The sequence below is a fragment of the Motacilla alba genome, chromosome 21, assembly GCF_015832195.1.
Source record: "Motacilla alba alba isolate MOTALB_02 chromosome 21, Motacilla_alba_V1.0_pri, whole genome shotgun sequence".
Taxonomy (NCBI): Eukaryota; Metazoa; Chordata; class Aves; order Passeriformes; family Motacillidae; genus Motacilla; species Motacilla alba.
The window spans coordinates 3,556,772-3,570,013 of NC_052036.1; the positions used below are offsets into that span (position 1 = coordinate 3,556,772).

Consider the following 13,242-nt stretch of genomic DNA (forward strand, 5'->3'; position numbering starts at 1 on the left):
CTGCACCCATGTGTCCCCCAAAAAGCATAACCTGGGGCTCTCTCCTGCTGGTGCAGCCCCACCTCCGCCGGCCGCGCCTCAGCGCTGTTGTCCTTGCAGGATCTCGCAGCACTGAAGATCCCGGAGCAGTACCGCATGGTCATCTGGCGGGGCCTGCAGGAGCTCAAGCAGAGCCACGACTACGGGGCCCAGCAGCTGATCCGCTCCAGCAGCAGCAACGCCTCCACCATCTCCATCGGCAGCTCGGGCGAGCTGCAGCGGCAGCGGGTGATGGAGGCCGTGCACTTCCGCGTGCGCCACACCATCACCATCCCCAACCGCGGCGCGGCCGACGACTGGGCCGACTTCGGCTTCGACCTCCCGGACTGCAAATCCCGCAAACAGTCCATAAAGGAGGAGTTCACGGAGGGAGAGATCAACTGAGGGGCTCCAGAGGTGGCAGCGAGACACCGGCGGGGTGACAACCACCCCCCCTCGAAATGTATTTGCAGCCTTGGGCACCTGGAGAAGTTTAACTTTGTTATCCAGGGGAACTGCGGGCCCTGAGCCAGGCAGGAGGTGCCTGCCTGCGGAGGAAACTGGAGGTGAGGAGGAGGAGGAAGGAAAGGAGGAGGGCAGCTGAGCCAGCTCAGCAGCCAGAGTGGGATTTCTGTCTGCCCACGGCACAGGAGGCACTGTGTGGTTGGTGTTTTCTGGAGCATCCCTGCGTCCAGCGGTGTAAGGACAGCACATTTTTCTCACCCCTGCTCGCCGTCTGTGTTTTCTGTGGTGTCCCAAACTGAGAGGGCTTTGTCACTGCAACACGGACTCAGCCCTGACCTGACCTGCGCAGGCATTGCCAGGGACTGGTGTGAAGCCACATCCTGCTTTTCCATGGACTGCCAAATGCCCCCCTTCCCTCAGCCCTCTGTAGAGCCAGAAAGACCCTGTTTGTCCATTGCCAATGTGTTCTTGTACTTAAAGGTTGGTGTATATAAACAATGTACATACAGTAAACTGGTTGTGCTGTAAGGAGAGAGAAAAATCTATTTTCATGTAAGCTATAAAAATTGATACTGACTCCTGAGACACCACAGTGTCAAGTAAATTAATTCCATGTTGTAGCATGTAAACATGCAGACAATCCTGGCTCCAGCCTTGTCCATTCCAAACTCAGTTTTTTCCCTCCTCCGAATCTCTTGCATGCAGTTGTGGAGGGGGAAAGCCAGAGATTGTCCTGGGAAGTCAGAGGTCTGGATAATCCTTCCCTGCTCCCTTGGGGAGTTCTGGTGACTGGTCAGACCTGACAAGCTGGAATGTCATGGTGTAAATTCCATCTTTTTGGAGCACAGCATGGACTGGCTGCCTAATTCTCTTCTGTTCCTCATCATTTTCCCCAGCTGCAATTTCTCTGTTGATTTAGGTAGGGGAAAAAGCCTTCACAGAAAGCAAGGACACAAATAGGTGTGTTCCCTCCCTGAATGTCTATTCCTTACACTTTTGGGAAGGCAGTGTCCCACAACAGGTCTTGGAAAGGCACTGGAAGTCACAGGAGCTGTTGCTGTGGGAGGGAGGGCAGGGAGCTGCTGCATCTGCCCCCTCAGCCCTGGGTCACTCAAGATTTTGGGCAGCCTGAGGGAACCTGCACAGAGATGATGCTGCCCAGCCCATTCCCACTGGTGCACTCTCCCTCTGGAGGCCTCCAAAGGCAGCCCTGCACCTGCTTCCCATCACCCCCAGGCTGGGGAAGGGGCTGGATACCCTTCCCAAATCCCTGGACCCTCCAAGCAAGAGCAGAAGTGCTGAAATCCCACCAGGGATCACCCGAGATGCGACTTCTCCTCCAGGCAGGCAGTGGCTGTTCCCTCTCCAAGGGGGACAGGAGCGTGACCACTGGATGTGCTGCACCCACAGCCCCGGGACCCTCCTCCACCCTGTCTGGGTGTCCCACAGCAGCTCTGAGCCTTCAGCACACAGAGGCTGCCTCTTGTCCCTCCTCTCCCTCGGGGACTGGTGAGCTGCAGGTGCAGACACCATCCCTGAGGCCATCCCACCCCTCACACCACAGGGACTGGGAATCTTTGAGATTGGGAACTCCCCTGGTGTGGCTGACAGTGATCTGTGTCCCCAGGAAACGGCTCAGTAAAGCACTTTAATGCTTTAAAGCTTTTGCAACAACCACTCACATTTCCAGCGTTCCTGGGGTTTCCCGGCAGTATTAATGGATCACTCTGTGATAGGAATTGTATTTTTTGTAATGTTATCTTTGGAAAATGTGTTATTTTTATAGCTGTGGTTTCTCTTTTGTTTTGGGTTGTTTTTCCATTGTTTTGTTTTGGTTGTTTTTGTTTGGTTTTTTTTTTTTTTTTTTTTTTGTAACACAATAAAAGCACACGTGGGAATTCTTGCATCTGGAAATTAAAATTGGACAGAAAGTGCCCTCTTAACCCTGAGTAAACCTTCAACCGTAGGACCTCAAAGGGCCTGAAGCTACTGAAACAAAAAAGAAACCCACCATTGTGTACTAATCTGATACAGCAAGCACAGAGAGGCAAAAACCAGCTTCTGGACACATAAAACTTTTTTTCTCAATAAACAGTTAAAAATAGTGAATGGAATGGAGAACAAGCATGAAGACACAATTTTTCTGAGCTTGAAAAATTACACTGTTAAAAACAACTTCCCAAAAAGAACACAAATGTCACCATTATTTCTAGCTTTAGGAGTATATATTCCACAGGTAGGAATTGGAAATTGATTGAACTAAAGGTTCTTGCACGAAGTTTATAAACTAATGCCTTGAAATGGAAGAAGTCAAGGATGTTGTTGTAATTCAATAAAAATAGAAAAAAAAAAAGCTTCAAAAGATCTTGAAAGCTGGCATGTGACAGCCAGACAGAGACAGTCAGAGCCACACACCTGCAGAGAGCTCCACACATGACAAAGTCCAAAGCTCCTGGCAGAAACACTGGCTGGCCTGTGGCTCTGCCTTCTGCTGGGGTCTGTGTCCCAAACAGGATCATGGAATCCCACAGTGGTTTGTTTGGAAGGAACCTTAAAACTCATCCCATCCCACCCCCTGCCCTGGGCAGGGACACCTTCCACTAGCCCAGCTTGCTCCAAGCCCTGTCCAACCCGGCCCTGGACACTTCCAGGGATGGGGCAGCCAGAGCTTCTCTGGGAAATCCATTCCAGCCCCTCACCACCCTCAAAGGGAAGAATTTCTTCCATATATCCACTCTAAACATACTCACAGACAGATGCTCCTGTGGTTTTTTGAGCATTACATCACCTCCCTTGTGGCACTGCTGGGAAGGCGCCTGCTTGTGACTTCTCCTCCAGGCAGAGAACAGTGGCTGCTCCCTCTCCAAGGGGAGGATTCTCCCTCATCCCAGCTAATGGTGGTGCTGCACCAGCCTGCCTGGCCCAAGGAGCATCACTTTTCTCCCAGGAAAACAGAGCTCTGTGGCCAGCAGCAACCCCCAGGAGCAAAAGCCACCTGGATGAAACCACACGGAATTTCTTGCAGGCTCTGGCTGACGTGGCAGGAACCCTGCCCTGCCCTGGTTCAGAAGTGCCTCTGTCTGCTGGGCATTCCCAGTGGGAACACCAAACCACCATCCAGGCTTCTGCTGAGGCCACTGGGTGGGAGTGGCTGTCACACGAGCTCAGCCTTGACCCCAGCCGGATCCGTGGCACCGCTGTGCAAGTCCACGGCAGACCCGTTCCTCCAGGACTGCTCGGCTGCTGCAGCCACCTGGATGGTCCAGAGGAACTGCTCCTTGGTGACCACGGCGGGCTCCTGGCCTGCGGGACAGGAACAAAGCACTGGATGAAACCCACGGTCCCCTGTGAGCAGATTCCACCACAGCACTGGGGCCGCAGGACTTAAAACATTTCAGCCCCCTCCTCCTGCCCTGTCAATGCAGCCACAACAGCTGAAATGCTGTTGAGTAAAAACAGCTTGGACTAGATGGTCTTCAGAGCCTCTTCCTACCCAAGCCATTCTGTGATTCTGTGATTTTTATCCCTTCTGGGCAGCCAGGACTCAGGTGAGGATCTCTCGGCTGTCACAAACAGCTGCTTTCATCACAAAGGGCAGTAAGGGCCAAGGCAATTCCCCCTCCCAACTCTCATTTCTTCCCAGCACAGAGTTCCAGATCATCATTCCCCACCCATCTCCATGACCTGACACAGTGCATCCCCCAACAAAGCAACACCAGACATCAATTCAAGCCTTGTCCCACCTTTCAGGGTTCTCAGGAAGTGCCGGAAGAGCTCCCTGTATGCATCCCTATAACGCTCAGCTTGGGTTTGGGGACAGATGGACACAGAAGTCCCATGCTCTGTGATGCCCAGGGGGTTCTGGTTGTCCACCCTTAAGGTCCCCTGAGACCCGTGAACCTGAGGGAAGGAGCAAAACAGGGAAGAAAGAACATTTTGAAGTTATCACACTTTCAATCTCGCACACCTGGCCAGGTTAGAGAAGCCCTGGTTTGTAAAAGAAGACAAAAGCAGGTTCTGAAATGAGGAGTCACACCTGCCCCAGCCCTGGTATGGCTCAGACACAACAGGAACACCAGGGATGTGCTGCAGTACAGTGGCTTCCACTTGTGTGATACCTCACCTGAGCAAAGCCCCTTTTACAAGTGCCTAACAGAAATTCCTCCCCAAGACCAGCCCCTGTAGCTGTAATTATTCATTACAGTAGGAATTTACACTTTTCTTCCCCTTTCATATGCTGGACTCCTGCTACACAGCTGAGACCACCCTGGAAAGGACAAAGGAAATCTGCTCAACTTCAGCCTCAGGAGAGCTGACACCAGTTCCTGCTCTGGTATGATTCATGCAGCTCTTAACACCACATAATGCATGGGACAGAGAGAAAAGTTGGGTGAGAAAAGAGAAAGTGGATTGTAGATTGAAAAAGGACACGAAGCCACTGTTGCTGGGGCAACAGCCCAACAAAAGATGTGGCACTCAGAGCTCTGCTCTGGGTGACAAGGTGGGGATTGGTGACGGGTTGGATTTGATGATCCTGGAGGTCTTTTCCAACCTCAGTGATTCTGTAACAGAGGGGTTTTGGGAAATGTGCTGCAGGCACACTCAGAGGACTCAAAACAGACTTGACTGAGCAGCAGGACCCCACCTCCAGCCGCTGGTCACAGCTCCTGGTGCAGTGCTGGCTGACGTCCAGAGTGACAATGGCTCCGCTGGGGAACTTCATGCTGATGGTGACCGTGTCCACATCCCTCAGGCAGCCCATGTCTGGGGACAAAACAGGCCTGGCTCACCCCAGGAACAGCAAACCAGCAAGTTCTACAAACTGCTGTTCTTCCTTGTGGAGGTAACGCTGGCTTTGTGACAGCTTCCCACAGGACACACTGGTGACAACACCCCAGCTGCTTCACCAGCACTCCTGATGGAACTCAGGCAGTTCTGCAGGAACACACAGCCCCAGGCCCAACTCCACCTTCCCAGCCTGCAGCTCCCTAATGAGGGCACCCACCTGTGCTTCCAGGACCAGGCAACTTCCAGCACGTTGCTGGAGCAAGGCAGAGGCTACAGAACCCTCCTGGAGGGCTCTTGTTTGCTGCACTTCAATGCTGTGCCACGGAACAGAGCGTTGCATCCTGCCCCTCCTCACCCCCAGCCAGCCAAGCTTGGCAGCTGCTGCAATTATCTTAATTAAAACTCCGCATTTACATTTAAAAAATGGCAGCTTCCACCTTTTACGGTTCGTTTAAATGAGTGTGGCAACCCCCAGAGTGTGCACGGCAGCCCAACATGACCCAGAGCAAACACACAGCTTTGCGCTGGGATCCACAGGGAAGGGCCAGAGAAAGCAGAGAATGAACATTGCATTGACATCTGTGTGAGCTCACGCCTTAGCTCAGTATTTTCTGCACTCTTGTTTCCAAACCTGGTGTCCTGCAGAGTCATGTTCAATGATAACTCCACTGCAACTGCTTCACATCAGCAGGAGATTCACCAGATTCAGAGATCTTCACCAAATAACCCCAAGGAACCTGCCCTATGTTCCACCAGCCTGCTTATTCAGCTGCTCCATGATGGAACAGTTGTCATGGCTGTAATGCTCTCGTTCCTTCTTTCTTCCTAGTTTTAACCCTGAACTCCACAGGTACCCAATAAACCATCAAAAGACTCATTCTTACCTGCACAGAAGGCATGGCCCAGGGAAAATATTGTATCTGGCACACTCTCTCCCAACAACAAGCTGACAATATCTATGTCATGCACGGCAGCATTGTAAAAAATTCCACCTGGAAGAACCAAAACTGGGCATTAATGTCTCCATATTGAAACCCACAGCCAATGTACACTTCTGAACTGCACAGTGATGGTATAAAAAGCCCCCACAGTGAAGAAACTAATACTAAAGGGACAAAAAAATGCACAGAAGTGAAGTTTGGTAAAGAAAACACTCCTCAAAAAACGCTCCTCCCCATGGATCTTAAGCTGTACAAATTCAGGGGAATTCCCACAGAACACAGAGACACTTCCAGGACAGGTTTTGGATCAACCTCATCTGGTTAAGGTGTCTCTTCCCATGGCAGGGGCAGAACAGATGAGCTTAAATGTCCTTTCCCACCCAAACCATTCCTTGGGTCTGAGTGAAGCCCAGACTCCTCAGCAGGGAGCTGCTGGGTACCTGAGGCTTTCAGCAGGCTCAGAGAGGCTGCAGGATAGAGGCTGCTGATGGTCAAGATCCGGTGGATGCTGCCCAGAGCCCGGCTGTCCCTCACCTTCTTGTACAGGAACTGCAGGGCTGGGTCAAAGCGCCTTCCAAGGGAAACAAGGACCAGGTGAAACCAAGCTGATTTGAGGACCAAGTCAGGAAAGCCTGAGGAATCAGTGCTGCTTCCAGACATGGGATTTTATCAAGGAAAAAAATCACAGGAAAACCACTGGTCTTACTTGTAGAACCCACACACGAGTGGCCTCCCGCACCTGTCGGCCTCATCAAAACAGGCTTCTGCTGTCTGTCTGTCCAAGCTGGGCAGCCCCTCACAGAACACACCTTTACCTGTGCAAAACAGGACACACACGAGGCTCAGGGGAGACACAGCTGCACAGAACACCTTGATCTTGCAGTAACATACACAGCTCGTTACACTTCTGGTTTTGAAGGCATTTACCCCCTTCTGCCTGCCTGCTGTGGTTTCAGCTGTCCCAGACCCCAGGAGTGGAACTGTTTTGCTGACAGCTTTCCTGTGAGTCCTGGTGGGATTTTAGGATGAGACACTGCCCAGTCATTCTGGGACCAGCATAGCACAAACCCCACTGGTGTCCAGCCATTAACATCAGCAGGGATCTCAGTCACCTTAATGACACAATTTGAGAGCCTGCACAGCTCCAGGGCTGCTGCTGAAGCACAAACACACTCACAAAGTGCACATCAAAGGGCACAGGGAAAAGCTGAACGTGCAGCTGCTCCTCTCACCTGCTCGTAAGGCATCTCTTACCATCTCAGGGGCTTTGTCAGGTGGGGAACAAATAATGGCTCCAGAAACTCTGCAGGAAGCAAGAGAGATCTTCAGTAAGGACAAGGTTTTCACTAGATCAAACAATGCTCAAAACCTCTATTTGGGTACAGTTAAAAAAACCTAAAACCCCATTGCTCTGGAAAAGCCAGCTGGGTTATAGAAGGAACTCAGTGCCTGCTTCAAAGATGAAACACAGAGTGACACACATCGGTTAAAATCACAAGTGGCACAAAGGAATTGCACTGCTTTTCCTGCATCTTCTAGGAGAAAGTATTTTAAAGGTTTCCTTTAAAAAGGATTTAAATCCTGTCAGTTAACACACACAGAGAAATCCAAAGTATTTATGTGGTAGAGCTGCTGACCAATGCATCTTAGCTTCCTAGGATTCTTTACTTTCTAGTGTCAAATCTGCCTTTCCTAAAGCCTCTGCCTTTTGCTCCTGCAATATTTTAGACCTGACAGCAACAGCACTTTAGTGATGTTACAGTTCCTCAGTTCAACTGTAAAGCAAAATGCCACAATGCTCCCTATTTACACCAACCCTCACTTATCTCAGAGCTCCAAGAGCCACCAAACTTAGCTGACTGCTCTGAGACAGGAAAACTGGCAGGCAGCAGGGAAGGTGCCATTTATTATTGTTCTGTGGGAATGGAGGAAAATGTTTTTTTTTTATTTCTTAACAAAAACTGCCTGTACCTAAACACCTCCAAGTTTCCATTAATGTGGGTATGCAAGCCCAGTTAAGCTTCTCAGAGACTCCTGAAGGACCCGTGGGTAGGTGACAAAAGGGGGATGGCCAGAGGCACAGTCTGGGACTGCTACAGAGTTTCCCAGAGGGGAAGGCAAGGCTTGTATGGAACCCCCCCTGCCCCAAGCAGAGCCACTCCCGGGAGCTGGTGGCCGCCAGTACCGCGGATCGCTGAGCGCGACGATGGCATCCTGCTGCCGCAGCACCCTGGTGCCAGCCGGGACCCGGGCACCAAAGGCACGTTCCACCTCCTCCAGCTGATCCTCCACCACGTAGAGCAGGCAGCAGCCCGCTTCCTCCAGCAGGCTTTGCAACAAGGCTGCGCTCACCAGCCCTGCGCCGAAGAGCACGAGGCCGACGCCGCTGCCACCGCGACACGAGGGGGGTGTCGGGCTGTTGGAGGCATCAGGTGCAGGCACACTTGGGCCAAGAGGTGCAATCCTGGTGTGGAAGGTGGCCGGCGCTGAGGGGTGGCTGGCAGAGGTGGAGGGTGTTGGGTCGTCCTTGTGTGTGGTGGGGATGGGGTGGTGGGGAACCAGCAGCTTGTGGCAGGAGGGCGGGGAGGGGACCATGCTGTAGCCAGTGCTGGATCCAGTGGTGATGAGGAAGGAGGGATGGGAGAGCAGGGAGGGCACGTCGAGTGGCAGGGGCAGGCTCAGGCTCAGGCTGGAGTCGGGACCTGCAGAGCTGAGGAGACAGAGATGAGAGGATCAGAGAATATCCTGGGCTGGAAGGGACGCACCAGGATCATCAAATCCAACTCTTGAGAAGAACACCCTGCATAAGAACACCCCAAGAATGCCACCATATGGCTGAGGATGTTGTCCAAACACTTCCTGAGTGGGGTCAGGTGAGACAGAATTAAAGAACCATTAAGACTTTCAAGATCATTAAGGCAGATCTTTACTGAATACCTCCATGTTAATTAAAGAACAGCACTAAGTGCCACCCGCAGCTCCCTCAGCCACTCCCCATAGCACTGACTCCCCAGCCCCTTCCCCAGCTCCATGCCCTTCTCTGGACACGCTCCAGCCCTCAATGTCTGTTTTGTAGTGAGGAACAGAACTGGGCACGGCACTCGAAGGGCCTCAGCAGTGCCCAGCACAGGGGGACAAGCACTGCTCCAGCTGGGGACACTGTTCTGGGGTCGGGTGAGACTGGGATGGGGTGGGTGAGGCAGGGAAAGGCTGGGTGAGGCTGAAACAGGGCAGGTGAAGCAGGAAAGAGCAGGATGAGCCCGAGCAGGGGTCGGTCGGGGTCGGGTGAGGCTGAGATGAGGCGAGTGAGGCAGGGAAAGGCTGGGTGAGCCTGAGCAGGGGTCGGTCGGGTGATGCTGAGATGGGGCAGGTGAGGCAGGGAAGGGCGGGTTAAACCCCAGCACGGGTCGGTCGGGAGAGGCTCAGATGAGGCGGGTGAGGCAGGGAAGGGCAGGTTAAACCCCAGCACGGGTCAGTCGGGTGATGCTGAGATGGGGCAGGTGATGCTGAAACGGGGCGGATGAGGCAGGGAAGGGCGGGTCAAACCCCAGCACGGGTCGGTCAGGTGAGGCTGAGATGGGGCGGGTGAGGCAGGGAAGGGCAGGTCAAACCCCAGCACGGGTCGGTCGGGTGAGGCAGGGAAGGGCAGGTTAAACCCCAGCACGGGTCGGTCGGGTGATGCTGAGATGAGGCGGGTGAGGCAGGGAAGGGCAGGTCAAACCCCAGCACGGGTCGGTCGGGTGAGGCAGGGAAGGGCAGGTCAAACCCCAGCACGGGTCAGTCGGGTGAGGCTCAGATGAGGCGGGTGAGGCAGGGAAGGGCGGGTTAAACCCCAGCACGGGTCAGTCGGGTGAGGCTCAGATGAAGCAGGCGAGCCCGAGCCGCGGTGTGTCCCTCACCGGAGCCCCGGGGCGCGCAGCCCGAGCTGCCGGAGCAGGCGGCGGTTGCGGCAGTGGCGGCCCGAGCTGAGGTGCTCCAGGATGCGGTCGCGGCGCACCCTCAGGGGCAGCTGGCACGGCGTGCACAGCAGCGTCTCCACGGCGCCCGCCGGGCCCGGCCCCGCCGGCTCCCGCCGCACCGACAGCTCCGAGAACTCGGCCGCGTAGTCGTGCAGCGTCTTCCTCCTCCGCCCCATGGCCCGGCCCCGCTGACTCGGAAGCGGAAGGCCCGCCCGCCTCACGGCGTTGCCCGGCAGCGGCCCCGCTCCGAGCCCCGCGGCGCCGGGAGACGGCCCGGCCCGGCCCGGCCCGGCCCCGGGCGATGGAAGCCGATGACTCGCAGGGACCAGCGCTCGCCGAAGCCATGGGACAGCTCCGGCAGGAGCTGCGGAAAGCCAAGGATGAGCACAAAATGGCCATAGGTACCGCGGGAGGTGCCCAGAGCACACCTTTACCTGCCTAGGTCTCATTCAGTTCGTCTCCTTTCACCTTGGAAGCAGTAGAGGGTGTCGGTCACAGGCTGAAAAGCCGCTTGTTCTGAAAGCAATTTCTTTCTGCCCTTGGAAGTGAAGAACATGAGAAAAACCAGCAGAGAAAGCGCGGAGCAGGGTGGCAAAGCAGGGCTCGAGCAGCGCCCACCTCAAAGCTGCGTTGTTTAATACACCCAGAATGGTTTGGGTTGGAGGGACCTTAAAAATCACCCAGTGCCACCCCTTGCCATGGGCAGGGACACCTTCCACTATCCCAGGCTGCTCCAAGCCCTGTCCAACCTGGCCTTGGACACTTCCAGGGATGGGGCAGACACAGCTGCTCAGGGCATCCTGTGCCAGGGCCTCACCACCCTCACAGGGAAGAATTTCTTCCCATGTCCAACCACCAATTTTTTCCCTATCTAAGCACCATTTTTTCCATATCTAACCACCAATTTTTTCCATTCTAACCCTGCTCTCTATCAGTATGAAGCCGTTCCCCCTTGTCCTGTCACTCCAGGACCTTGTAAACAGTCTCTTTCTTGTCAGCTCCTTGTGGTACTGGAAGGCCACAATTAGGTCACCCTGAAGTGAAACCACCTTTTCTTCTCTAGGCTGTACAAACCCACAAACCACATTATCACCCAAAATTACTGTGGCTGCAGCATTAATGTGACCCAAGTCTGGTCCCAGACTGTTCCCACAGTGGCTTTGCTTATGCTCACCTGAAAAAAGCAGCCACAGAGCACTCAGCAGGGATTTGCTTTGCTAACAGGGTACTCTCCCACTGTACAGGTGCCATCTCTTCCTTGCAAAGACAGATGGAGATCCAAGAATCCGAGCTTCGGAGAATCAGATCTGAGAAGGAATTGCTCCAGAAGAAGCTCAGAGAGAGAGAAGTCCAGCTCCAAGCTGTGTCTGACAAGGTACAGCCCAAGAGCGTGGTGGCCATGGCTAGCAGGAGACACGGTAGCTGGCAATTTGGGATTTTTGCAACATGTCTCTCTCATGGGCAGGAGGGGCACCTGTAGCTGTGAAACTGAAGTGTAAAATATTCTCCCTTCCAGTATCACAGCCTGACAGAAGAACAGAGGCAGGAAGAAGCGGTGATGATGATGGAGAAGGAGAACCAAAGCCTTCAAGAGGTGAATTCGTGCAAAGCCTCTACAGAAAAGTCTGGTGTTTGCTGCTTCACTGGGCTGGTTTTAGGGCTGGTGGAGTTTGGCATATAAAATCCCCACTCAATCCAAGTAGTTTTAGAGAAAACACCAAACAGTAACAGCTACCAGTACTGGTGAGATTGTCAGCCCACAGATTCTGCCCAGCAAACATTTGGACCAAATAGTGGGAAAATGAGGTCAAACTTGCTCACTTTCTTCTCCCCAGTGACAGCTGGATTTCTGTATCTGCTCAGGTTGTTACAGAACAGGAATTCCAGCTGGCTGAGCAGAACAAGCTCATCAGTGAGTTACAGGGGACAGTCAGCCAGCTGCAGGCTGAGGCTGTGACCACCCGCCTGCAGCTCCTGAAGCAGAAACAGGCCCAGAAGGAGACCCAGAGCCAGTTTGAGGCACTGCAGCACACAGAGCTGCAAACCAGAGTGGCACTGGAGCTCATCAGCACCAAGGTAAGCATGGCCTCTTTCACCTCAGAGCCTGTCTCCCTCTTGGGACACACTTGGGAATCTCAATCCATTTGCTCCCTAGCTGTGGAGCAGGCAGCTCTTGTGCCACTTAAAAAGAAAACAGACCTCAAATACCAGAAACTCTTGAGAAAGGTGAGTTCAGATCAGTTACATCACCAGATTTCTAACATCCTTCCAGACCCAAGGTAACAAGAAGCACCCTAAAGTCACCTCCTGCAGGCAGATGTGCCTGGTGCTGGGGGAAGAGCCCACCTGTAGTTTCACATAAACCCTTCCCACATCCTCATTCACCAGTCCTTTGCCCAAGCCTGACAGCACAGTCTCTGTACATCGGTGCAAATGCCAAGGAACTGCACATACAAACATGAACACACCTGCTCTCTTCTTTTATCCAAAGTTTGAAAGGTTTAGAAACAAAATAATCCAGGCTACGTTCAGCGTGGAGGGCAGCCAGGACCCCCAGGCCGAGCTCACGGATGACGAGGTGCTGGAGGCAATGCAGGTATGTGGCTCTTCCAGACAGCTTCCAGCAGCCAGGAAGGGACTGCTGAGGTAAGAGGACACTTTGCAGGGCTGCTCCCAGCCTTCCCACCTCCTCACATACGGCTGATTTTCAGAAAGTCTTTAACGAGCGGACGGAGTTCCAGCAGATGCTGAAGAACAAGGGCAGCAGGACGTCACTGCTCAGCAGCGACAGCAGCACAGCATCGCCAGCAAGGAGAAGGAAATCCTCCAGGACGGAAAAGCTCTGATGGCTGAGCCAGAGCCCATCACCAGCCTCAGGCTCTGGGCTCTCAGCTTGGAGCTGGTGCCTTACAAGAGATTAAACTCATTTTACTGACACCACGTCCTGTGGGAGTATCTGATTCAATTGATTCAGCCAACTCAGAGCATGAGTCACTGGAAGTCCTTGGTCTGTGCTAACACTTGACTTCCCAGAGAAGCCTGAAGCACAAGGATGGCTTAGCTGCAAGCAG

At 53.5% G+C, this 13,242-nt stretch overlaps 3 protein-coding genes across 5 annotated transcripts in view; 2 read left to right on the forward strand and 1 right to left on the reverse strand.

Moving 5' to 3' along the window:
* Positions 1–1,068, forward strand: part of TP73 (tumor protein p73) — a 29,600-nt gene extending 28,532 nt beyond the window's left edge. For 2 of the 3 annotated variants that reach the window (XM_038159727.1, XM_038159726.1), the window contains exon 14: positions 100–1,068. In XM_038159727.1, coding sequence (XP_038015655.1) covers positions 100–423 — 324 coding nt within the window. In that variant the 3' untranslated portion in view covers positions 424–1,068. The remainder of the gene's footprint in view (positions 1–99) is intronic. The other variant, XM_038159730.1, reaches the window with a different exon arrangement.
* LOC119710539 (myo-inositol 2-dehydrogenase-like) lies at positions 1,001–10,376 on the reverse strand. The gene is made up of 9 exons (XM_038159738.1): positions 10,112–10,376; positions 8,398–8,922; positions 7,445–7,515; positions 6,919–7,027; positions 6,653–6,783; positions 6,156–6,263; positions 5,129–5,247; positions 4,227–4,383; positions 1,001–3,786 (listed from the first exon to the last, which is right to left on the reverse strand). The coding sequence occupies exons 1-9, from the start codon at positions 10,345–10,347 to the stop codon at positions 3,638–3,640; spliced, it is 1,605 nt and encodes a 534-aa protein (XP_038015666.1). The 5' UTR covers positions 10,348–10,376; the 3' UTR covers positions 1,001–3,637.
* Positions 10,334–13,111, forward strand: CCDC27 (coiled-coil domain containing 27). The gene is made up of 6 exons (XM_038159785.1): positions 10,334–10,572; positions 11,416–11,546; positions 11,688–11,765; positions 12,035–12,247; positions 12,663–12,767; positions 12,883–13,111. Exons 1-6 carry the CDS (start codon positions 10,473–10,475, stop codon positions 13,015–13,017), a joined length of 762 nt encoding a protein of 253 aa, XP_038015713.1. The 5' UTR covers positions 10,334–10,472; the 3' UTR covers positions 13,018–13,111.
* Positions 13,112–13,242: the final 131 nt, after the last annotated feature.

Coding starts and splice junctions, on each gene's coding strand:
- LOC119710539 (XM_038159738.1), bottom strand. CDS start 10,347: ATGGGGCGGAGGAGGAAGACGCTGCACGACTACGCGGCCGAGTTCTCG. Junction 6,264..6,652: donor GAGCCTGCTGAAAGCCTCAG/GTACCCAGCAGC, acceptor TGGTTCTTCCAG/GTGGAATTTTTTACAATGCT. Junction 3,787..4,226: donor CTTCCTGAGAACCCTGAAAG/GTGGGACAAGGC, acceptor CCTGTCCCGCAG/GCCAGGAGCCCGCCGTGGTC.
- CCDC27 (XM_038159785.1), top strand. CDS start 10,473: ATGGAAGCCGATGACTCGCAGGGACCAGCGCTCGCCGAAGCCATGGGA. Junction 11,547..11,687: donor TCCAAGCTGTGTCTGACAAG/GTACAGCCCAAG, acceptor TCTCCCTTCCAG/TATCACAGCCTGACAGAAGA. Junction 12,248..12,662: donor TGGAGCTCATCAGCACCAAG/GTAAGCATGGCC, acceptor TTTTATCCAAAG/TTTGAAAGGTTTAGAAACAA.